Source organism: Panulirus ornatus, chromosome 46, assembly GCF_036320965.1.
Source record: "Panulirus ornatus isolate Po-2019 chromosome 46, ASM3632096v1, whole genome shotgun sequence".
In the NCBI taxonomy this organism is placed as follows: domain Eukaryota; kingdom Metazoa; phylum Arthropoda; class Malacostraca; order Decapoda; family Palinuridae; genus Panulirus; species Panulirus ornatus.
This window is the reverse complement of record NC_092269.1, coordinates 16955558-16983122: the sequence shown is the minus strand read 5'-3', so window position 1 is coordinate 16983122 and position 27565 is coordinate 16955558. Positions and strand designations below refer to the sequence as shown.

The 27565-nt window shown below is 41.2% G+C and overlaps 1 protein-coding gene across 1 annotated transcript in view; it reads right to left on the bottom strand.

Moving 5' to 3' along the window:
* The window catches only part of LOC139763323 (probable glutamate receptor), a 239562-nt gene that overhangs the window by 97583 nt on the left and 114414 nt on the right, over positions 1-27565 (bottom strand). The window contains exons 7-8 of the mRNA XM_071689344.1: positions 7927-8126; positions 4283-4463 (exon numbers count right to left, since the gene is read on the bottom strand). Coding sequence (XP_071545445.1) covers positions 4283-4463; positions 7927-8126 — 381 coding nt within the window. The remainder of the gene's footprint in view (positions 1-4282; positions 4464-7926; positions 8127-27565) is intronic.

Below are 27565 nucleotides of genomic sequence, written 5' to 3'. Positions count from 1 at the left end.
GGATAACAGCAAGGGAAGGAGTACCTCTACTCCTGAAACAGGAGTGGTGGGAGTATGTAATACAGTGTAAGAAAATAAATTTTAGATTAATATGGGTAAAACCGAAAGTGGATGGAGAGAGATGAATGATTATAGGTGCATATGCACCTGGGCATGAGAAGAAATATCATGAGAGGCAAGAATTTTGGGAGCAGCTGAGTGAGTGTGTTAATTTTGATGCACGAGACCGGGTTATAGTGATGGGTCATTTTAATGCAACTTTGAGTAATGTGGCAGTTGAGGGAATAATTGGTGTACATGGGGTGTACAGTGTTGTGAATGGAAATGATGAAGAGCTTGTAGATTTATGTACTGAAAAAGGACTGGTGATTCGGTATACCTAGTTTACAAAGAGAGATATACATAAGTTTATATAGATATAAGTAGAAGAGATGGCCAGAGAGCGCTATTGGATTACGTGTTAATTGATAGGCGCGCGAAAAAGAGACTTTTGGATGTTATTGTGCTGAGAGGTGCAACTGGAGTGATGTCTGCTCATTATCTTGAGGAGGCGAAGGTGAAGATTTGTAGAAGTTTTCAGAAAAGAAGAGAGAATGTTGGGGTGAAGTGAGTGGTGAGAGTAAGTGAGCTTGGGAAGGAGACTTGTGTCAGGAAGTACCAGGAAAGAATGAGTACAGAATGGAAAAAGGTGAGAACAAAGGACTTAAGGAGGAGTGGGGGAGGAATGGGATGTGTTTAAGGAAGCAGTGATGGCTTGCAGAAAAGATGCTTGTGACATGAGAAGCTTGGGAGGTGGGTAGATTAGAAAGGGTAGTGAGTGGTGGGATGAAAAAGAAAGATTATTAGTGAAATAGAAGAGAGAGGCATTTGGACGATTTTTTCAGGGAAATAATGCAAATGACTGGGAGATGTATAAAAGAAAGAAGCTAGAGGTCAAGAAAAAGATGCAAGAGGTGAAAAAGGTGGCAAATGAGAGTTGGGGTGAGAGAGTATCATTAAATTTTAGGTAGAATATATATATGTTTTGAGAGGAGGTAAATAAAGTCCGTAAGACAAGAGAACAGATGGGAACTTCAGTGAAGGAGGCTAATGGGGAGATGATAACAAGTTGTGGTGATGTGAGAAGGAGATGGAGTGTGTGTTTTGATTGTTTGTTGAATGTGTTTGATGATAGAGTGGCAGATATAGGGTGTTTTGGTCGTGGTGGTGTGCAAAGTGAGAGGGTTAGGGAGAATGATTTGGTAAACAGAGAAGAGGTAGTGGGAGGTTTGCGGAAGATGAAATCCGGCAAGGCAGCGGGTTTGGATGGTATTGTAGTGGAACTTATTAAGAAAAGGGGATGACTGTATAGTTGACTGGGTGGTAAGGTTATTTACTGTATGTATGACTCACGGTGAGGTGCCTGAGGATGTGAGGAATATTTGCATAGTGCAATTGTACAAAGTCAAAGGGGGTAAAAGTGAGTGCTCAAATTACAGAGGTATAAGTTTGTTGAGTATTCCTGGAAACTTATATGGGAGGGTATTGATTGAAGGGGTGAAGGCATATACAGAGCATCATATTTCGGAAGAAAAGTGTGGTTTCAGAAGTGGTAGAGGATGTGTGGATCAGGTGTTTGCTTTGAAGAAGGTATGTGAGGAATACTTAGAAAAGCAAATGGATTTGTGTGTAACATTTATGGATCTGGAGAAGGCATATGATAGAGGTGATAGAGATGCTCTGTGGAAGGTATTAAGAGTATATGGTGTAAGGGCAAGTTGTTACAAGCAGAAAAAAGTTTTTATCGAGGATGTATGGCATGTGCACGTGTAGGAAGAGAGGAAAGTGATTGGTTCTTATTGAATGTTGGTTTGCGGCAAGGGTTTGTGATGTCTCCATGGTTGTTAAACTTGTTTATGGATGGATCTGTTAGGGTGGTGAATGCAAGAGTTTTGGAAAGAGGGGCAAGTATGCAGTCTGTTGTGGACGAGAGACCTTGGGAAGTGAGTCAGTTGTTGTTCGCTGATGATACAACACTGGTGGCTGATTCGTGTGAGAAACTGCAGAAGCTGGTGACTGAGTTTGGAAAAGTGTGTGGAAGAAGAAAGTTAAGAGTAAATGTGAATAAGAGCAAGGTTATTAGGTACAGTAGGGTTGAGGGTCAAGTCAATTGGGAGGTGAGTCTGAATGGAGAAAAAGTGGAGGAAGTGAAGTGTTTTAGATATCTGGGAGTGGATCTGGCAGCGGATGGAACCATGGAAGCGGAAGTGGATCATAGGGTGGGGGAGGGGGCGAAAATCCTGGGGGCCTTGAAGAATGTGTGGAAGTCGAGAACATTATCTCGGAAAGCAAAAATGGGTATGTTTGAAGGAATAGTGGTTCCAACAATGTTGTATGGTTGCGAGGCGTGGGCTATGGATAGAGTTGTGCGCAGGAGGATGGATGTGCTGGAAATGAGATGTTTGAGGACAATGTGTGGTGTGAGGTGGTTTGATCGAGTGAGTAACGTAAGGGTAAGAGAGATGTGTGGAAATAAAAAGAGCATGGTTGAGAGAGCAGAAGAGGGTGTTTTGAAGTGGTTTGGGCACATGGAGAGGATGAGTGAGGAAAGATTGACCAAGAGGATATATGTGTCGGAGGTGGAGGGAACAAGGAGAAGAGGGAGACCAAATTGGAGGTGGAAAGATGGAGTGAAAAAGATTTTGTGTGATCGGGGCCTGAACATGCAGGAGGATGAAAGGAGGGCAAGGAATAGAGTGGATTGGAGCGATGTGGTATACCGGGGTTGACGTGCTGTCAGTGGATTGAATCAGGGCATGTGAGGCGTCTGGGGTAAACCATGGAAAGCTGTGTAGGTATGTATATTTGCGTGTGTGGACGTATGTATATACATGTGTATGGGGGGGGGGGGGTGGGGCCATTTCTTTCGTCTGTTTCCTTGCGCTACCTCGCAAACGCGGGAGACAACGACAAAGTATAATAAAAAAAAAATAATATATATATATATATATATATATATATATATATATATATATATATATATATATATATATATATATATATACACACACACACACACAGACATATACATATATACACATGTACATAATTCATACTGTCTGCCTTTATTCATTTCCATCGCCACCTCGCCACACATGAAAAAACAACCCCCTCCCTCCTCATGTGTGCAAGGTAGCGCTAGGAAAAGACAACAAAGGCCCCATTCGTTCACACTCAGACTCTATCTGTGATGTAATAATGCACCGAAACCACAGCTCCCTTTCCACATCAAGGCCCCACAGAACTTTCCATGGTTTACCCCAGCCATTTCACATGCCCTGGTTCAATCCATTGATAGCACGTCGACCCCGGTGTACCACATCGTTCCAATTCTCTCTATTCCTTGCACACCTTTCACCCTCCTGCATGTTCAGGCCCCGATCACTCAAAATCTTTTTCACTCCATCTTTCCACCTCCAATATGGTGTTCCACTTCTCCTCGTTCCTTCCACCTCCGACACATATATCCTCTTGGTCAATCTTTCCTCACTCATTCTGTCCATGTGACCAAACCATTTCAAAACACCCTCTTCTGCTTTCTCAACCACACTCTTTTTATTACGACACATCTCTCTTACCCTATTATTACTTACTCGATCAAACCACCTCACACCACATATTGTCCTCAAACATCTCATTTCTAACACATCCACCCTCCTCCGCACAACTCTATCCATATCCCACGCCTCGCAACCATACAACATTATTGGAACCACTATTCCTTCAAACATACCCATTTTTGTTTTCCGATATAATATTCTCGGCTTCAACACATTTTTCAAGACTCATTTATTGTCTCCATATGTCCAAACCATTTCACCTCTCTCTCTCTCTCTCTCTCTCTCTCTCTCTCTCTCTCTCTCTCTCTCTCTCTCTCTCTCTCTCTCTCTCTCTCTCTCTCTCTCTCTCTCTCTCTCTCTCTCTCTCTCTCTCTTTTCCATCTGTTAACTATTTTCCTCATTGGCAAGGTAGCGTTAGAAAAAGAAGACTGATCCATGGAAGAAATTTCAAACCTGGGCTCCTTAAGTTTCCCTTTTGAAATACAGTATTACTTAAGAGGAAGATTTATAGTCACCCGCTCTATCCTGTCTTGGTCGCCCGCAACAGCATACAGGAGGTAGGTAATCAGTATTATTTCTCCTTGTTCCCCAGTAACTACTAAAACTCTTGATGAAAGTAATGCACAAAGAAAATATGTTTATCGGAGATCAAGTGATATAAAGATTACTCGGCACATAATGACCTGTTTTTGAGAAATGTTGACCAAGTAAGATGATGAGGAAGTCCTCATACACAGTGAGGACGTGGTCACCCTGTCTCACCAGCGTGTCGATGCTGCGGAAGAGTTCATCCACTTTCTTTCTCTTGATTCGACCTTCGCCCTGCATGCTGGCCAGCTCCTTCAGTATACCGTAATCTTTCTCCTAAACAAAGGAAAGATTATGATAAAATCCACAGCAAATTCTTAAAGAAATTGAATAATGACGTACGGAAAAACTATTTATGTTTCATATTTTCCCTTAATTCATAACATTTGATGAAGGCAAGTTTTCTCATACAGACCCTACTAATACTTAAGGCTCCAGATGTCTCACAAATGAGATAAGGATTGAAACATAGTGAATAACAATATGTTTTTTAGGAAATATTATGATAATAAGCATTCATCTGATGATTTATATACATTATATGATTCATTCAAACAAAGCACCGCACCCCCTGATATATCAACGGTCAGGTCAGTGTGTTTTCTGGCATGGCGATAACAGGATGTACAAGTCCTGTGCTGATGCTGTTATTTGTAGCGTAAGAAATGATTATGCTTGGTGATGTGGTTTGTCTTCGTGAAACACGGTGTGTATTGAGAGGTTTGAAAGAATCATGTGAATTCCCACTGAAGTGCAATTTACCCATCGCAAAATTATCACAGATAAGGGAAAAAATTCTTCCCACATGTTCCCCGCGTGTCATAAAAGGCGACTAAAGGGGGCGGGAGCGGTGGGCTGGAGCCCCCCTCCATGTATTAAGATTTCTAAAAGGGAAACAGAAGATGGAGTCATGCGAGGTGTGCTCATCCGCCTCGAAGGCTAAGACTGGGGTGTCTAAATGTGTGTGTATGTAACCAAGATGAGAAAAAATAAGATATAAGTACTATGTTTGAGGAAAGGAACCTGGATGTTTAGGCTCTGAGTGAAACGAAGCTCAAGGGTAAAGGGGAAGAGTGGTTTGGAAATGTCTTGGGAGTGAAGTCGGGGGTTGGTGAGAAGACAAGAGCAAAGACGGAGTAGCACTCTTCCTGAATCAGGAGTTCTGGGATTATGTGTTACAGTGTAAGAAAATAAACTCTAGGTTGATGTGGGTAAACCTGAAAGTGAACAGAGAGAGATGGGTGATTATTGGTGCCTATGCACCTGGTCATGAGAAGAAAGATCATGAATGGCAAGTGTTTTAGGAGCTGAGTGAGTATGGTAGCAGCTTTGATGCACAAGACCGGGTTATAGTGATGGGCGATTTGAATGCAAAGGTGAGTTCATGGAGTGTTCAGTGTTGTAAATGTAAGTGGTGAAGAGCTTGTGGATTTGTGTGCTGAGGGGGGACTGGTGACTGGGAATATCTGGTTTGAAAAGAGAGATATACAAAAGCATACATATGTGAGTAGGAGAGATGGACAGAGGGCGTTATTGGATTGTGTTAATAGACGTGTAAAAGAGAGATTTTTGAACGTTAATGTGCTGAGAGGGGCAGCTGGAGAGATGTCTGATTACTCTCTTGTGGACGCGAAGTTCAAGATTTGAATAGGTTTCCAGAAAAGAAGAGACAATGTTGGAGAGAAGAGAGTGGTGAGAGTAAGTGAGCTTGGGAAGGAGACTTGTGTCAGGAAGTACCAGGAGATATTGAGCGCAGAATGGCTAAAGGTGAGAAGAAATGACGTAAGGGGAGAGGGGGAGTAATGGGATGCATTTAGGAAAGCAGTGATGGCTTGCCCAAAAGATGCTTGTGGCATGAGAGGCGTGGGAGGTGGGCAGATTAGAAAGGGTAGCGAGTAGTAGGATGAAGAGGTAAGATTGTAAGTGGAAGAGAAAAGAGTGGCATTTGGACGATTTTTGAAGGGAAGTAGTGCAAATGACTGGGAAATGTACAAAAGGAAGCTGCAGAAGTTCAAGAGAAAGATGCAAGATCTGAAAAAGAGGGCAAACGAGAGTTGGGGTGAGAGAGTATCATTAAATTTTAGGGAGAATTTAAAGATGTTTTGGAAGGAGTTAAATAAAGTGCGTGAGACAAAAGAACAAATGGGAACATCGGTGAAGGGGACTAATGGGGAGTTGATAAGAAGTAGTGGTGAAGTGAAAAGGATATGGAGTGAGTATTTTGAAGGTTTGTTGAATGTGTTTGAGGATAGAATGGCAGATATAAGGTGTTTTGGTCGAGGTGGTGTGCAAAGTGAGAGGTTCAGGGAAAATGGTCTGGTAAACAGATAAGAGGTATTGAAAGCTTTTTGGAAGAACAAAGCCGGCAAGGCGGCTGGTTTTGGATGGTATTGCAGGGAAATTTATTAAAAAAGGGGGTGACTGTGTTGTTGACTGGTTGGTCAGGATATTCAATGGATGTATGGATCATGATGAAGTGTCTGAGGATTGGCGGAATGCATGCATAGTGCCATTGTACAAAAGCAAAGGGGATAATGGTGGGTGTTGCAATTATCGAGGTATAAGTGTGTTGAGTATTCCAGGGAAGTAATATGGGAGGGTATTGGTTGAGAGTGTAAAGGCATGTACGGAGCATCAGATTTGGGAAGAGCAGTGTGGTTTCTGAACTGGTAGAGGATGTGTGGATCAGGTGTTTGCTCTGAAGATTGTGTGAGAGAAACACTCAGAAAAACAGATGAATTTTTATGTAGAATTTATGGATCTGGAGAAGGTATATGACAGAGTTGATAGAGATGCTTTGTGGAAGACATTAAGAGTATAAGGTTTGGAAGGTAAGTTGCTAGAAGAAGTGAAAATTTTTTATCGAGGATGCAAGGCATTTTCACGAGTAGGAAGAGAGGAAAGTGATTTGTTCCCAGTGAATGTCGGTTTGCGGCAGGGGTGCAGGATGTTTCCATGGTTGTTTAATTTGTTTATGGATGGGGTTGTTAGGGAGGTGAATGCACGAGTTTTGGAGAGAGGGGCAAGTATGCAGTTTGTTGTGGACGAGAGGGCTTTGGAAGTGAGTCAGTTCTTGTTCGCTGATGATACAGCGCTGGTAGCTGATTCGGGTGAGAAACTGCAGAAGTTGGTGACTGAATTTGATAGTGTGTGAAAAAAGAAAGCTGAGAGTAAATGTGAATAAGGGCAGAGGTAATTAGGTTGAGTTGGGCTGAGTGACAAGTAAATTGGGAGGTAAGTTTAAATGGAGAAAAACTGGAGAAAGTGAAATGTTTTAGATATCTGGGAGTGGATTTAGTAGCAGATGGAACCATGGTTATATATTAATGCCCTTCCACTCGTATACACACAAATATATATTTATACATAAACGTTTATGGACGAAAATATTCAGCGCACGGACAGCAGAAAATAATGTCCACATTCTTTTACACTTAGTCTCTAACTGTCATGTGTGATGCACACAAACTACACCTCCCTATCCCTATCCAGGTCCAGTAGACCTTTCCATGGTTTACCCCAGACGTTTCACATGCCCTGCTTCACTCAGTCATCAGGATGTGGACCCCTGTATACCATATATTGTTCTAATTCACTCTATATCTTGCACACTTTTCACCCTCCTGTATGTTCAGGCCCCGATCGCTCAAAATCTTTCTTACTCCATCCTTCCACCTCCAATGGTGGTACCTTACTGTCCTTACTGATACAGGACATAATAGATCTATAAGTGGCTTACACGAATATATTGTTCAGTCGAGGAGTCGCGCTGCCATATGATTGATGCTGCTTGGTCGTCCAATACATCGCGAAGGGATTGGTAATGTTGTGGGATGTGTCTCACGGCTAAATAGGATACAAGATTGCCGGCGTAGCTCCTTGTCAACACCAGGGTCATCATCATCCACACCCCAAGCACCAGCCGCTCCCACCACCAGTCTCCAGCCTCAGAGAAGTCTTTGGGAGAGTATAATCAAGCCGTGTATGGCTTACTTATAAGGACTCATTTTGATATAGTTTGACCTATTGAGGTATCTGGACATACCAAACCCCTGTGATGTGGTATCCCTGCCATAGTGAAGCTAACAGTTCTTTAACTTACCGATAAGGGATGAGAGATTGTGATTAACATCAAATGTCTGATGAAACCCTTCAATGCCACGTACTTTACTGATGGTTAACAGTCAGGGCTGTTTAGAAAGAAAGAAGTCCTAAGTTCCAGCAATTCCTCGTCACAAAATCACTTCTTAGATTTCAGGCACTTCATATTTCTTATTCGTCCCTTGAGAAGTATCACCCATTTTCTTTCCAATAAGCATAGTTCACCTATCCTTGACAAATTCCCCCATGAGGCGAAAGAAGATGTCTCTTTGTCTACATATATATATACATTTATATATTTTATTATACTTTGTCGCTGTCTCCCGCGTTTGCGAGGTAGCGCAAGGGAACAGACGAAAGAAATGGCCCAACCCACCCCCAAACACATGTATATACATACGTCCACACACGCAAATATACATACCTACACAGCTTTCCATGGTTTACCCCAGACGCTTCACAAGCCCTGATTCAATCCACTGACAGCACGTCAACCCCGGTATACCACATCGCTCCAATTCACTCTATTCCTTGCCCTCCTTTCACCCTCCTGCATGTTCAGGCCCCGATCACACAAAATCTTTTTCACTCCATCTATCCACCTCCAATTTGGTCTCCCTCTTCTACTCGTTCCCTTCACCTCCGACACATATATCCTCTTGGTCAATCTCTCCTCACTCATTCTCTCCATGTGCCCAAACCATTTCAAAACACCCTCTTCTGCTCTCTCAACCACGCTCTTTTTATTTCCACACATCTCTCTTACCCTTACGTTACTTACTCGATCAAACCACCTCACACCACACATTGTCCTCAAACATCTCATTTCCAGCACATCCATCCTCCTGCGCACCACTCTATCCATAGCCCACGCCTCGCAACCATACAACATTGTTGGAACCACTATTCCTTCAAACATACCCATTTTTGCTTTCCGAGATAATGTTCTCGACTTCCACACATTCTTCAAGGCTCCCAGAATTTCGCCCCCTCCCCCATCCTATGATCCACTTCCGCTTCCATGGTTCCATCCGCTGCCAGATCCACTCCCAGATATCTAAAACACTTTACTTCCTCCAGTTTTTCTCCATTCAAACTCACCTCCCAATTGACTTGACCCTCAACCCTACTGTACCTAATAACCTTGCTCTTATTCACATTACTCTTAACTTTCTTCTTTCACACACTTTACCAAACTCAGTCACCAGCTTCTGCAGTTTCTCACATGAATCAGCCACCAGCGCTGTATCATCAGCGAACAACAACTGACTCACTTCCCAAGCTCTCTCATCCACAACAGACTTCATACTTGCCCCTATTTCCAAAACTCTTGCATTCACCTCCCTAACAACCCCATCCATAAACAAATTAAACAACCATGGAGACATCACACACCCCTGCCGCAAACCTACATTCACTGAGAACCAATCACTTTCCTCTCTTCCTACACGTACACATGCCTTACATCCTCGATAAAAACTTTTCACTGCTTCTAACAACTTGCCTCCCACACCATATATTCTTAATACCTTCCACAGAGCATCTCTATCAACTCTATCGTATGCCTTCTCCAGATCCCATTCCTCCCCCACTCCCCTTACTTCCATTGTTCTCACCATTTTCCATTGTGTACTCAGTCTCTCCTGGTACTTCCTTATACAAGTCTCCTTCCCAAGCTCACTTACTCTCACCACCCTCTTCACCCCAACATTCACTCTTCTTTTGTGAAAACCCATACAAATCTTCACCTTAGCCTCCACAAGATAATGATCATATATATATATATATATATATATATATATATATATATATATATATATATATATATAACGCTACCTCGCAAATGCGGGAAATGGCGAATAGTATGAAAAAAAAACTATATATATATATATATATATATATATATATATATATATATATATATATATATATATATATATATATATATATGGAGAAAAATTGGAGGAAGTAAGAAAATTCTGAAAGTAAGAAAATTCTGGGAGCCCTGAAGAATGTGTGGAAGTCGAGAACACTATATCGGAAAGAAAAAATGGGTATGTTTGAAAGAATAGTGGTTCCAACAATGTTGTATGGTTGCGAGGCGTGGGCTATGGATAGAGTTGTGCGCAGGAGGATGGATGTGCTGGAAATGAGATGTTTGAGGACAATGTGTGGTGTGAGGTGGTTTGATCGAGTAAGTAACGTAAGGGTAAGAGAGATGTGTGGAAATAAAAAGAGCGTGGTTGAGAGAGCAGAAGAGGGTGTTTTGAAATGGTTTGGGCACATGGAGAGAATGAGTGAGGAAAGATTGACCAAGAGGAAATATGTGTCGGAGGTGGAGGGAACGAGGAGAAGTGGGAGACCAAATTGGAGGTGGAAAGATGGAGTGAAAAAGATTTTGTGTGATCGGAGCCTGAACATGCAGGAGGGTGAAAGGAGGGCAAGGAATAGAGTGAATTGGAGCGATGTGGTATACAGGGGTTGACGTGCTGTCAGTGGATTGAATCAAGGCATGTGAAGCGTCCGGGGTAAACCATGGAAAGCTGTGTAGGTATGTATATTTGTGTGTGTGGACGTGTGTATGTACATGTGTATGGGGGGGGTTGGGCCATTTCTTTCGTCTGTTTCCTTCCGCTACCTCGCAAACGCGGGAGACAGCGACAAAGTATAAAAAAAAAAAAAAAATAAAAAAAAATATATATATATATATATATGTATATATATATATATATATATATATATATATATATATATATATATATATATATATATATATATATATATATATATATATATATATATATATATATATTATATATATATATATATATATATATATATATATATATATATATATATATATATATATATATATATATATATATATATATATACCTCTGGGGATTGGGGTGAAAGAATACTTCCCACGCATTTCTCACGTGTCGTAGAAGCCGAATAAAGGGGACGAGAGCGGGGGGGCCAGAAACCCTCCCATCCTTGTATCTTAATAAAACAGAAGAAGGAGTCACACGGGGAGTGCTCATCCTCCCCGAAGGCTCTGATTGAGGTGTGTAAATGTGTGTGGATGTAACCAAGATAAGAAAAAAGAAGAGATAGGTAGTATTTTTGAGGAAAGAAACCTGGATGTTTTGGCTCTGAGTGAAAAGAAGCTCAAGGATAAGGGGAAGAGTGGTTTGGGAATGTCTTGATAGTAAAGTCAGGGGTTAGTGAGAGGACAAGAGCAAGGGAAAGACTAGCGCTACTCCTGAAACAGGAGTGATGGGAATATGTGATACGGTGTAAGAAAGTACACTATCGATTGATATGGGTAAAACTGAAAGTAGATGGAGAGAGAAGGGTGATTATTGGTGCATATGCACCTGAGCATGAGAAGAAAGATCATGAGAGGCAAGTGTTTTGGGAGCATGTGAGTGAGTGTATTAGTAGTTTTCATGCACGAGACCGGGTTATAGTGATGGGTGATTTGAATGTAAAGGTGAGTAATGAAGCAGTTGAGGGAATAATTGGTATACATGGGTGTTCAGTGTTGTAAATGGAAATAGTGAAGAGCTTGTATATTTATGTGCTGAAAAAGGACTGGTGATTGGAAATACCTGGTTTAAAAAGAGAGAATTACATAAGCATACGTATGTAAGTAGGAGAGATGGCCAGAGATCCTTAATGAATTACGTGTTAATTGATAGGCAGGCGAAAGGGAGACTTTTGGATAATAATGTGCTGAGAGGTGCAACTGGAGGGATGTCTGATCATTAACTTTTGGAGGTGAAGGTGAAGATCTGTAGAGGTTTTCAGAAAAAAAAGAGAGAATGTTGGTGTAAAGAGAGTAGTGAGAGTAAGTGAGCTTAGAAAGTAGACTTGTGTGAGGAAGTACCAGGAGAGACTGAGTGCAGAATGGAAAAAAGATGAGAACAAAAGGACGTAAAGGGATTGGGGGAGGAATGGGATGTATTTAGGGAAGCAGTGATGGCCTGCGCAATGGATGCTTGTGGCATGAAAAGCGTGGGAAGTGGGCAGACTAGAAAGGGTAGTGAGAGGTGAGATGAAGAAGTAAGATTATTAGTGAAAGAGAAGAGAAAGACATTTAGACGATTTTTGCAGGAAAATAATGCAGATGACTGGGAGATGTATAAAAGAAAGAGGCAGGAGGTCAAGAGAAAGGTGCAAGAGGTGAAAAAGAGGGCAAATGAGAGTTGGGGTGGGAGAGTATCATAAAATTCTAATGATAATAAAAAGATGTTTTGGAAGGAGGCCAACAAAGTGCGTGAGAGAGGTGAACAAATGGGAACTTCAGTGAAGGGGGCTAATGGGGAGGTGATAACAAGTAGTGGTGATGTGAAAAGGAGATGGAGTGACTATTTTGAAGGTTTGTTGAATGTGTTTGATGATAGAGCGGCAGATATAGGGTGCTTTTGGTCGAGGTGGTGTGCTAAGTGAAAGGGTAAGGGAAAATAATTTGGTAAACAGAGAAGAGGTACTAAAAGCTTTGCGGAAGATGAGAGCCGGCAAAGAAGCAGGTTTGTATGGTATTGTAGTGGAATTTATTAAAAAAGGGGTTGACTGTATTGTTGACTGGTTATTTAATAATATGTATGACTCATTGTGAGGTGCCTGAGGATTGGAGAAATGCTTGCATAGGGACATTGTACAAAGGCAAAGGGGATAAAAGTGAGTACTCAGATCACAAAGGTATAAGTTTGTTGAGTATTCCTGGGAAATGATATGGGAGGGTATTGATTGAGAGGGTGAAGGCATGTACAGAGCTTCAGATTGGGGAAGAGCAGTGTTGTTTCAGAGGTGGTAGAGGATGTGTGGATCAGGTGTTTGCTTTGAGGAATATATGTGAGAAATATTCAGAAAAACAAATGGATTCGTATGTACCATTAATAGATCTGGAGAATGCATATGAAAAAGTTGATAGAGATGCTCTGTTAAAGGAATTAAGAATATATGATATAGGGGGCAAGTTGGAAGCAGTGAAAAGTTTTAATCGAGGATGTAAGGCATGTGTACGTGTAGGAAGAGGAAAGTGATTGGTTCTCAGTAAGTGTTGGTTTGCGGCAGGGGTGTTTGATGTCTCCATGGTTGTTTAATTTGTTTATGGATTTGGTTGTTAGGGAGGTGAATACAAGAGTTTTGGGAAGAGGGGCAACTATGCAGTCTGTTGTGGATGAAAGAGCTTGGGAAGGGAGTCAGTTGTTGTTCGCTGATGATACAGCGCTGGTGGCTGATTCGTGTGAGAAACTGCAGAAGCTAGTGACTGAATTTGGTAAAACGTGTGAAAGAAGAAAGCTTAGAGAAAAATGTGAATAAGAGCAAGGTTATTAGGTGCAATAGGGTTGAAGGACAAGTCAATTGGGAGGTAAGTTTGAATGGAGAAAAACTTTAGAAAGTGAAGTGTTTTAGATATCTAGGAGTAGATTTTGCAGCGGATGGAATCATGGAAGCGGAAATAAATCATAGGGTGGGAGTGGGGGCGAAAGTTCTGGGAGCGTTAAAGAATGTGTGAAGTCGAGAACATTATCTCGGAAAGCAAAAATGAAGATATTTGAATGAATAGTGGTTCCAACAATGCTATACGGTTGCGAAGCGTGGGCCATAAATAGAGTTGTGCAGAGGAGGGTGGATGTGCTGATGAGATGTTTGAGGACAATATATGTGGTGTGAAGTGGTTTGATCGAGTGAATGATAATAGGGGTAACAGAGATGTGTGATAATTAAAAGAGTGTGATTGGGTGAGCAGAAGAGGGTGTTTTGAAATGGTTTGGTCATGTGGAGAGAATGAGTGAGGAAAGATTGACTAGGAGGATATATATGTCAGAGGTGAAGGGAAGGAGAAGTGGAACGAGGAGAAGATAAAGTGAAAAAGATGAAGGAGGCTGAAAGGCATTCAAGGAATAGATTGAACTGGAGCGATGTAGCATACCGGGGTCGACTTGCTGTCAATGGATTGAACCAGAGCTTGTCAAGAGTCAGGGGTAAACCAGGGAAACTTCTGTGGGTCCTGGATGCGGAAAGGGTGCTGTGGTTTTAGTGCATCATACATGACAGCTAGAGACTGAGTGTGAGCGAATGGGGCCTCTGTTGTCTTTTCCTAGCGGTACCTCGCGCACGTGCAATGGTGGGGGTTGTGTGGCGGGGTGGCGATGAGAATGAATAAAGGCAGATAGTATGAATTATATATATATATATATATATATATATATATATATATATATATATATATATATATATATATATATATATATATATATATATATATATATATATATATATATATGTATATATATATATATATATGTACACATGCCATACGTGTAGGAAGAGAGGAAAGTGATTGGTTCTCAGTGAATGTAGGTTTACGGCAGGGGTGTGTGATGTCTCCATGGTTGTTTAATTTGTTTATGGATGGGGTTGTTAGGGAGGTAAATGCAAGAGTTTTGGAAAGAGGGGCAAGTATGAAGTCTGTTGGGGATGAGAGAGCTTGGGAAGTGAGTCAGTTGTTGTTCGCTGATGATACAGCGCTGGTGGCTGATTCATGTGAGAAACTGCAGAAGCTGGTGACTGAGTTTGGAAAAGTGTGTGGAAGAAGAAAGTTAACAGTAAATGTGAATAAGAGCAAGGTTATTAGGTACAGTAGGGTTGAGGGTCAAGTCAATTGGGAGGTGAGTTTGAATGGAGAAAAACTGGAGGAAGTGAAGTGTTTTAGATATCTGGGAGTGGATGTGGCAGCGGATGGAACCATGGAAGCGGAAGTGGATCATAGGGTGGGGGAGGGGGCGAAAATCCTGGGGGCCTTGAAGAATGTGTGGAAGTCGAGAACATTATCTCGGAAAGCAAAAATGGGTATGTTTGAAGGAATAGTGGTTCCAACAATGTTGTATGGTTGCGAGGCGTGGGCTATGGATAGAGTTGTGCGCAGGAGGATGGATGTGCTGGAAATGAGATGTTTGAGGACAATGTGTGGTGTGAGGTGGTTTGATCGAGTGAGTAACGTAAGGGTAAGAGAGATGTGTGGAAATAAAAAGAGCGTGGTTGAGAGAGCACAAGAGGGTGTTTTGATGTGGTTTGGGCACATGGAGAGGATGAGTGAGGAAAGATTGACCAAGAGGATATATGTGTCGGAGGTGGAGGGAACAAGGAGAAGAGGGAGACCAAATTGGAGGTGGAAAGATGGAGTGAAAAAGATTTTGTGTGGTCGGGGCCTGAACATGCAGGAGGGTGAAAGGAGGGCAAGGAATAGAGTGAATTGGAGCGATGTGGTACAACGGGGTTGACGTGGTGTCAGTGGATTGAAGCAGGGCATGTGAAGCGTCTGGGGTAAACCATGGAAAGCTGTCTAGGTATGTATATTTGCGTGTGTGGACGTATGTATATACATGTGTATGGGGGGGGGGTTGGGCCATTTCTTTCGTCTGTTTCCTTGCGCTACCTCGCAAACCCGGGAGACAGCGACAAAGTATAATAAAAAAAAAATATATATATATATATATATATATATATATATATATATATATATATATATATATATATATATATATATATATATATTTTTTTTTTTTTTCTTTTTTTGCTTTGTCGCTGTCTCCCGCGTTTGCGAGGTAGCGCAAGGAAACAGACGAAAGAGATGGCCCAACCCACCCCCATACACATGTATATACATACGTCCACACACGCAAATATACATACCTACACAGCTTTCCATGGTTTACCAAAGACGCTTCACATGCCTTGATTCAATCCACTGACAGCACGTCAACCCCGGTATACCACATCGCTCCAATTCACTCTATTCCTTGCCCTCCTTTCACCCTCCTGCATGTTCAGGCCCCGATCACACAAAATCTTTTTCACTCCATCTTTCCACCTCCAATTTGGTCTCCCTCTTCTCCTCTTTCCCTCCACCTCCGACACATATATCCTATTGGTCAATCTTTCCTCACTCATTCTCTCCATGTGACCAAACCATTTCAAAACACCCTCTTCTGCTCTCTGAACCACGCTCTTTTTATTTCCACACATCTCTCTTACCCTTACGTTACTTACTCGATCAAACCACCTCACACCACACATTGTCCTCAAACATCTCATTTCCAGCACATCCATCCTCCTGCGCACAACTCTATCCATAGTCCACGCCTCGCAACCATACAACATTGTTGGAACCACTATTCCTTCAAACATACCCATTTTTGCTTTCCGAGATAATATTCTCGACTTCCACACATTCTTCAAGGCCCCCAGAATTCTCGCCCCCTCCCCCATCGTATGATCCACTTCCGCTTCCATGTTTCCATCCGCTGCCAGATCCACTCCCAGATATCTAAAACACTTCACTTCCTCCAGTTTTTCTCCATTCAAACTCACCTCCCAATATATATATATATATATATATATATATATATATATATATATATATATATATATATATATATATATATATATATATATATATATATATATATATTTTATCCCTGGGGATAGGGGAGAAAGAATACTTCCAACGTATTCCCTGCGTGTCGTAGAAGGCGACTAAAAGGGAAGGGAGCGGGGTGCTGGAAATCCTCCCCTCTCGTTTTTTTTTTTTTTTTTTTTTTAATTTTCCAAAAGAAGGAACAGAGAAGAGTTCCAGGTGAGGATATTCCCTCAAAGGCCCAGTCCTCTGTTCTTAACGCTGCCTCGCTATCGCGGGAAATAGCGAATAGTATTAAAAAAAAAATATATATATATATATATATATATATATATATATATATATATATATATATATATATATATATATATATACAAATATTTCCATCGCCACCTTGCCACACATGGAATAACAACCCCTTCCCCCCTCATGTGTGCGAGGTAGCGCTCGGAAAAGACAACAAATTACCCATTCGTTCACACTCAGTCTCTAGCTGTCATATAATAATGCACCGAAACTACAGCACCCTTTCCATATCCAGGCCCCACAGAACTTTCCATAGTTTACCCTAGACGCTTCACATACCCTGGTTCAATCCACTGACAGCGCGTCGACTCCGTTATACCATATCGTTCTTATTCACTCTATTCCTTGCACGCTTTTCACCCTCCTACATGTTCAGGCCACGATCACTCAAAATCTTTTTCATTCTATCTTTCCACCTCAAATTTGGTCTCCCACTTCTCCACGTTCCCTCCACCTTAGACACATATATCCTCTTAATCAATATTTCCTCACTCATTCTCTCCATGTGACCAAACTATTTCAAAACACCCTCTTCTGCTCTCTCAACCACACACTTTTTATTTTCACACATCTCTCTTACCCTTACATTACTTACTCGATCAAACCACCTCACACCGCATATTGTCCTCAAACATCGCATTTCCAGCACATTCACCCTCCTGCGCACAACTCTATCCATTGCCCACGCCTCGCAACCATACAACACTGTTGGAACCACTATTTCTTCAAACATACCATTTTTGCTATCCGAGATAATGTTCTCGACTTCCAAACATTCTTCAAGGCTCCCAGAATTTTCGCCCCCTCCACCACCCTATAATTCACTCCCGCTTCCATGGTTCCATCTGTTGCCAGATGAACTCCCAGGTATCTAAAAACACCTTACTTCCTCCAGTTTTTCTCCATTCAATCTTAACTCCCAATTTCCTTGACCCTCAACCCTACTGTACCTAATAACCTTGCTCTTATTCAAATTTACTCTCAAATTTCTTCTTTCACACACTTTACCAAACTTAGTCACCAGCTTCTTCAGTTTCTTACATGAATCAGCCACCAGTGCTGTATCATCAGCGAACAACAACTGACTCACTTCCCAAGTTCTCTCATCCACAATACTCTGCATACTTGCCCCTCTTTCCAAAACTCTTGCGTTAACCTCCCGAACAACCCCATCCATACACAAATTAAACAACCATAGAGACATCACACCCCCCTGCCGCAGACCTACATTCACTGAGAACCAATCACTTTCCTCTCTTCCTACAGGTACACATGCCTTACATCCTCGATAAAAACTTTTCACTGCTTCTAACAACTTGCCTCCCACACCATATATTCTTAATACCTTCCACAGAGCATCTCTATCAACTCTATCATGTGCCTTCTCAAGATCCATAAATGTACATACAAATCCATTTGCTTTTCTAAGTATTTCTCACATACATTCTTCAAAGGAAACACCTGATCCACATATCCTCTACCACTTTTGAATCCACACTGCTCTTCCCCAATCTGATACTCTGTATATGCCTTCACCCCCTCAATCAATAACCTCCCAGATAATTTACCAGGAATACTCAACAAACTTATACCTCTGTAATTTGAGCACTCACTCTTATCCCCTTTGCCTTTGTACAATGGCACTATGCAAGCATTCCGCCAATCGTCAGGCACGTCATCATGAATCATACATACAATATATTTCCTTACCAACCAGTCTACAATACAGTCAACTCCTTTTTTAATAAATTCCACTGCAATTCCATCCAAACCTACGGCCTTGAAGCTCTCATCTTCCGCAAAGATTTTGCTACATCTTCTCTGTTTACCAAATCATTTTCCCTTACCCTCTCACTTTGCACACCACCTCGACCAAAACACCCTATATCTGCCATTCTATCATCAAACACATTCAACAAACCTTCAATATACTCACTCCATCTACTTCTCACATCACCACTACTTATTATCACCTCTCCATTAGCCCCCCTCACTGAAGTTCCCATTTGCTCCCTTGTCTTACGCACTTTATTTACCTCCTTCCAAAACATCTTTCTATTCTCCCTAAAATTTAATGATACTCTCTCACCCCAACTCTCCTTGGCCCTCTTTTTCACCTATTGCACCTTTCTCTTGACCTCCTGCCTCTTTCTTTTATAACTCTCCCACTCATTTGCATTTTTTCCCTGCAAAAATCGTCCAAATGCCTCTCTCTTCTCTTTCACTAATAATCTTCCTTCTTCATCCCACCACTCATTACCTTTTCTAATCAACCCACCGCCCACGCTTCTCATGCCACAAACATCTTTTGCGGAAGCCAACACTGCTTCCCTAAATACATCCCATTCCTCCCCCACTACCCTTACCTCCTTTGTTCTCACCTTTTTCCATTCTGTACTGAGTCTCTCCTGGTACTTCCTCACAAAAGTCTCCTTCCCAAGCTCACTTACTCTCACCACTCTCTTCACCCTAACATTCTCTCATCTTTTCTGAAAACCCCCACAAATCTTCACCTTCGCCTCCAAAAGATAATGATCAGACATCCCTCCAGTTGCACCCTCAGCACATTAACATCCAAAAGTCTCTCTTTCGTGCGTCTATCAATTAACACGTAATCCAATAACGCTCTCTGGCAATCTCTTCTACTTATATACGTATACTTATGTATATTTCGCCTTTTAAACCAGGCATTCCCAATCACCAGCCCTTTTTCAGCATATAAATCTACAAGCTCTTCACCATTTCCATTGACAACACTGAACACTCCATGTATGCCAATTATTCCCTCAACTGCCACATTACTCACCTTTGCATTCAAATCACCCATCACTATAACCCGGTCTCGTGCAACAAAACCACTAACACACTCATTCAGCTGCTCCCAAAACACTTGCCTCTCATGAACTTTCTTCTCATGCCCAGGTGCATATGCACCAATAATCACCCATCTCTCTCCATCAACTTTCAGTTTTACCTAAGTCAATCTAAAATTTATTTTCTTACACTCTATCACATACTCCCACAACTCCTGATTCAGGAGTAGTGATACTCCTTCCCTTGCTCTTGTCCTATCACTAACCCCTGACTTTACTCCCAAGACATTCCCAAACCACTCTTCCCCTTTATCCTTGAGCTTCGTTTCACTCAGAGCCAAAACATCCAGGTTCCTTTCCTCAAACATACTACCTATCTCTCCTTTTTTCTCATCTTGGTTACATCTACACACATTTAGACACCCCAATTTGAGCCTTCGAGGAGGATGAGCACTCCTCGCGTGACTCCTTCTTCTGTTTCCCCTTTTAGAAAGTTAAAATACAAGGATGGGAGGGTTTCTGGCCCCCCGCTCCCGTCCCCTTTAGTCGCCTTCTATGGCACGTGAGGAATGCGTGGGTAGTATTCTTTCTCCCCTATCTCCAGGGATTATATATATGTATATATATATATATATATATATATATATATATATATATATATATATATATATATATATATATATATATATATATATATATATATATGTATATATATATATATATATATATATATATATATATATATATATATATATATATATATATATATATATATATATATATATACATATATATATATATATATATATATATATATTTATATATATATGTATATATATATATATATATATATATATATATATATATATATATATATATATATATATATATATATATATTCTTTTTTTTTTTTTCTTATACTTTGTCGCTGTCTCCCGCGTTTGCGAGGTAGCGCAAGGAAACAGACGAAAGAAATGGCCCAACCCCCCCCATACACATGTATATACATACGTCCACACACGCAAATATACATACCTACACAGCTTTCCATGGTTTACCCCAGACACTTCACATGCCTTGATTCAATCCACTGACAGCATGTCAACCCCGGTATACCACATCGCTCCAATTCACTCTATTCCTTGCCCTCCTTTCACCCTCCTGCATGTTCAGGCCCCGATCACACAAAATCTTTTTCACTCCATCTTTCCACCTCCAATTTGGTCTCCCTCTTCTCCTTGCTCCCTCCACCTCCGACACATATATCCTCTTGGTCAATCTTTCCTCACTCATCCTCTCCATGTGCCCAAACCACTTAAAAACACCCTCTTCTGCTCTCTCAACCACGGTCTTTTTATTTCCACACATCTCTCTTACCCTTACGTTACTCACTCGATCAAGCCACCTCACACCACACATTGTCCTCAAACATCTCATTTCCAGCACATCCATCCTCCTGCGCACAACTCTATCCATAGCCCAAGCCTCGCAACCATACAACATTGTTGGAACCACTATTCCTTCAAACATACCCATTTTTGCTTTCCGAGATGATGTTCTCGACTTCCACACATTATATGGTAAATTATATGGGAGGGTATTGATTGAGAGGGTGAAGGCATGTACAGAGCATCAGATTGGGGAAGAGCAGTGTGGTTTCAGAAGTGGTAGAGGATGTGTGGATCAGGTGTTTGCTTTGAAGAATGTATGTGAGAAATACTTAGAAAAGCAAATGGATTTGTATGTAGCATTTATGGATCTGGAGAAGGCATATGATAGAGTTGATAGAGATGCTCTGTGGAAGGTATTAAGAATATATGGTGTGGGAGGAAAGTTGTTAGAAGCAGTGAAAAGTTTTTATCGAGGATGTAAGGCATGTGTACGTGTAGGAAGAGAGGAAAGTGATTGGTTCTCAGTGAATGTAGGTTTGCGGCAGGGGTGTGTGATGTCTCCATGGTTGTTTAATTTGTTTATGGATGTGGTTGTTAGGGAGGTAAATGCAAGAGTTTTGGAAAGAGGGGCAAGTATGAAGTCTGTTGGGGATGAGAGAGCTTGGGAAGTGAGTCAGTTGTTGTTCGCTGATGATACAGCGCTGGTGGCTGATTCATGTGAGAAACTGCAGAAGCTGGTGACTGAGTTTGGTAAAGTGTGTGGAAGAAGAAAGTTAAGAGTAAATGTGAATAAGAGCAAGGTTATTAGGTACAGTAGGGTTGAGGGTCAAGTCAATTGGGAGGTGAGTTTGAATGGAGAAAAACTGGAGGAAGTGAAGTGTTTTAGATATCTGGGAGTGGATCTGGCAGCGGATGGAACCATGGAAGCGGAAGTGGATCATAGGGTGGGGGAGGGGGCGAAAATTTTGGGGGCCTTGAAGAATGTGTGGAAGTCGAGAACATTATCTCGGAAAGCAAAAAATATATATATATATATATATATATATATATGTATATATATATATGTATATATATATTTTTTTTTTTTTTGTCGCTGTCTCCCGCATTTGCGAGGTAGCGCAAGGAAACAGACGAAAGAAATGGCCCAACCCCCCCCCATACACATGTATATACATACGTCCACACAGCAAATATACATACCTACACAGCTTTCCATGGTTTACCCCAGACGCTTCACATGCCTTGATTCAATCCACTGACAGCACGTCAACCCCTGTATACCACATCACTCCAATTCACTCTATTCCTTGCCCTCCTTTCACACTGCTGCATGTTCAGGCCCCGATCACACAAAATCTTTTTCACTTCATCTTTCCACCTCCAATTTGGTCTCCCTCTTCTCCTTGCTCCCTCCACCTCCGACACATATATCCTCTTGGTCAATCTTTCCTCACTCATCCTCTCCATGTGCCCAAACCACTTCAAAACACCCTCTTCTGCTCTCTCAACCACGCTCTTTTTATTTCCACACATCTCTCTTACCCTTACGTTGCTCACTCGATCAAACCACCTCACACCACACATTGTCCTCAAACATCTCATTTCCAGCACATCCATCCTCCTGCGCAAAACTCTATCCATAGCCCACGCCTCGCAACCATACAACATTTTTGGAACCACTATTCCTTCAAACATACCCATTTTTGCTTTCCGAGATAATGTTCTCGACTTCCACACATTCTTCAAGGCCCCCAGAATTTTCACCCCCTCCCCCACCTTATGATCCACTTCCGCTTCCATGGTTCCATCCGCTGCCAGATCCACTCCCAGATATCTAAAACACTTCACTTCCTCCAGTTTTTCTCCATTCAAACTCACCTCCCAGTTGACTTGACCCTCAACCCTACTGTACCTAATAACCTTGCTCTTATTCACATTTACTCTTAACTTTCTTCTTCCACACACTTTACCAAACTCAGTCACCAGCTTCTGCAGTTTCTCACATGAATCAGCCACCAGCGCTGTATCATCAGCGAACAACAACTGACTCACTTCCCAAGCTCTCTCATCCCCAACAGACTTCATACTTGCCCCTCTTTCCATAACTCTTGCATTTACCTCCCTAACAACCCCATCCATAAACAAATTAAACAACCATGGAGACATCACACACCCCTGCCGCAAACTTACATTCACTGAGAACCAATCACTTTCCTCTCTTCCTACACGTACACATGCCTTACATTCTCGATAAAAACTTTTCACTGCTTCTAAGAACTTTCCTCCCACACCATATAAGTATAGGTATAAGTAGGTATAAGTTTGTTGAGTATTCCTGGTAAATCATATGGGAGGGTATTGATTGAGAGGGTGAAGGCATGTACAGAGCATCAGATTGGGGAAGAGCAGTGTGGTTTCAGAAGTGGTAGAGGATTTGTGGATCAGGTGTTTGCTTTGAAGAATGTATGTGAGAAATACTTAGAAAAGCAAATGGATTTGTATGTAGCATTTATGGATCTGGAGAAGGCATATGATAGAGTTGATAGAGATGCTCTGTGGAAGGTATTAAGAATATATATATATATATATATATATATATATATATATATATATATATATATATATATATATATATATATATATATATATATATATATATATTTATATATATTATTTTCTATTATCATAATTTGTCGTTGTCTCCCACGTTAGCGAGGTAGCGTAAGGAAACAGACGAAAGAAAGGCCTAACGCACTCATACACACACACACACACACACACACACACACACACATATATATATATATATATATATATATATATATATATATATATATATATATATATATATATATATATATATATATATATATATATATATATATATATATACACATCCACACACGCACATATACATACCTATGCATTTCAACGTATACATATATATATACATACATAGACATATCCATATGTACATATGTATATAATTCATACTTGCTGCATTTGTTCAATCCGTCGCCACCCCGCCACAAATGGAATGACGAACCCCTTCCCGCCGCATGTGCGCGAGGTACCGGTAGGGAAAGACAAGAAAGACCACATTCGGTCACAATGAGAGTTTAGCTGTCATGTATATTTTACCGAAACTATAGCTCCCTTTCGACATCCAGGCCCCACAAAACTTTCCATGGTTCACCATAGATGCTTCAAATGCCCTGGTTCAATCCATTGACATCATTTCGACCCCGCTATACCTCATTCCTCCAATTCACTCTATTCCTTGCACGCCTTTCACTCTCCTGCATGTCCAGGCCTCGATCACTCAAAATCATTTTTTCTCTATCTTTCCAACTCCAACAAGGAGATGAAAGCTGACAAGGCAGTGGGTTTGAATGGTATTGCAGTGGAATTTATTAAACAATTGGGTGACTGTGTTGTTGACTGGTTGGTAAGAATACCTAGTGCATGTATAACTCATGGTGAGATGCCTGAGGATTCTCGAAATGCATGCATAGTGCCACTGTACAAAGGCAAAAGGACTAAAGGTGAGTGCTCAAATTACAGAGGTATAAGTTTGTTGAGTATTCCTGTGAAATTATATGGGAGGGTATTGATTGAGAGTGTGAAGGCATGTACAGAGCATCAGATTGGGGAAGAGCAGTGTGGTTTCAGAAATGGTAGAGGATCTGTGGATCAGGTGTTTGCATTGAAAAATGTATGTTAGAAATACTTAGAAAAGAAAATTGTTTTGTATGTAGCATTTTTGGATTTGGAGATAATATATGATAGAGTTGATAGAGATGCTCTGTGGAATGTATTAATAATACTTGGTGAGAGAAGGCAGTTATTAGAAGCAGTGAAAAGTTTTTATCGATGATGTAAGACGTGTGTACGAGTAGGAAAAGAGAAAAGTGATTGGTTCTTAGTGAGTGTCGGTTTGCGACAGGGGTGCATGATGTCTCTATGGTTGTTTAATTTGTTTATGGATGGGGCTGTTAGGGAGGTGAATGCAAGACTTTTGGAAAGAGGGGCAAGTATATAGTCTGTTGTGGATGAAAGAGCTTGGGAATTTAGTCAGTTGTTATTCGCTGATCATACAGAGCTGGTGGTTGATTCGGGTGAGAAACTACAGAAGCTGATGACTAAGTTTAGTAAAGTATGTGAAAGAAGAAAGGTGAGAGTAAATGTTAATAATAGTAAGGCTATTAGGTAGAATAGGGTTGTGGGAAAAGTCAATTGTGAGGCAAGTTTGAATGGAGAGAAACTTGAGGAAGTGAAGTGTTTTAGATATCTGGGAGTGGATTTGGCAGTGGAATACTCAACAAACTTATACCATTGTAATTTAAGCACTCATTTTATCCCCTTTGCCTTTGTACAATGGCACTATGCAAGCATTCCGGAAATCCTCAGGCACATCACCATGAGTCATACATACATCAAATAACCTTACCAACGAGTCAACAATACAGTCACCCGTTTTTTTTTTAATAAACTCCACTGCAATACCATCCAAACCTGCTGCCTTGCAGGCTTTTATCTTCCGCAAAGCTTTTACTACCTCCTCTCTGTTTACCAAATCATTCTCCCTAACCCTCTCACTTTGCACACCTCCTCGACCAAGACACCCTATATCTGCCACTCTATCATCAAACACATTCAACAAACCTTTAAAATACTCACTCCATCTCCTTCTCACATCACAACTACTTGTTATCATCTCACCATGTGCCCCCTTCACTGATGTTCCCATTTGTTCCATTGACTTACGCACTTCATTTACCTCCTTCCAACATCTTTTTATTCTACCTAAAATTTAGTGATACTCTCTCAACCCAACTATAATCTACCCTCTTTTTCGCCTGTTGCACCTTTCTCTTGACTTCCTGCCTGTTTCTTTTATACATCTCCCAGTCATTTGCATTATTTCCCTGCAAAAATAATCCAAATGCCTCTCTCTTTTCTTTTACTAATAATCTTACTTCTTCATTCCCCCACTCTCTACCCTTTCTAATCTGCCCACCTCCCACGTTTCTCATGCCACAAGCATCTTTTGTGCAAGCCATCACTTCTTTTCTAAATACATCCCGTTCCTCCCCCACTCCCCTTACGTCATTTGTTCTCACCTTTTTCTCTACTAGTAGTTCCTGACACAAGTCTTCTTCCCAAGCTCACTTACTCTCACCACTCTGTTCACCCCAACCTTCTCTTTTCTTTTCTGAAAACCTCTAAGAATCTTCACCTTCGTCTCCATAAGATAATGATCAGATATCCCTCCAATTGCACCGTTCAGCACATTCACATCCAAAAGTTTCTCCTTTGCGCGCCTATCAATTAACACGTAATCCAATAAATCACTCTTACCATCTCTCCCACTTACATACATATGCTTATGTATATCTCTCTTTATAAACCAGGTATTTTCAATCATCATTCCTTTTTCAGCACATAAATCTACAAGCTCTTCACCATTTCCATCTACAACACTGAACACTCCTGTACACCTATTATCCCCGCAACTGCCACATTAATCACCTTTGCATTTAAATCACCCATCACCATAACTCGGTTTCGTGCATCAAAACTACTAAAGCACTCACTCAGCTGCTCCCAAAACACTTACCTCTTATGATATTTCTTCTCACGCCCAGGTGCATATCCAGCAATATTCACCTATCTCTCTCTCCATCCACTTTCAGTTTTACCCATATCAATTTAGAATTTACTTTCGTACACTCTTTCACATACTCCCACCACTCCCGTTTTAGGAGTAGTGCTACTCCTTCCCTTGCTCCTCTCCTCTCACTAACCACTGACTTTACTCCCAAGACTTTCCCAAACCACTCTTCCCCTTTAAGCTTGAGCTTTCACTCGGAGCCAGAACATCCAGGTTCCTTTCCTCAAGCATACTGCAAATCTCTCCTTTTTTCTCATCTTGGTTACATCCACACACATTTAGACACATCAATCTGAGCCTTCGAGGAGGATTAGCACTACCCGCATGACTCTTTCATCTGTTTCCCTTTTTAGAAAGTTTAAATGCAAGGGGAGGAGGATTTCTAACCCCTGCTCCCGCCCTCTTTAGTCGCCTTCTACGACACGTGAGGAATATGTGGGAAGTTTCCCGAGGGATAGGGAAGAAAGAATACTCCCTATGAATTCCTTGCGTATCGTAGGCGACAAAAAGGTAAGGAAGCGGAGACTGGAAGTCCTTGCATCCCGTTTTTCATTATGCAGAGAAGAGGGCCAATTGAGGTTATACCTTCTTAAGGCTCAGTCCTCTGTTCTTAACGTTACATCCCAAACGCGGGAAATGGGAATATGTATGAAAAGATTATA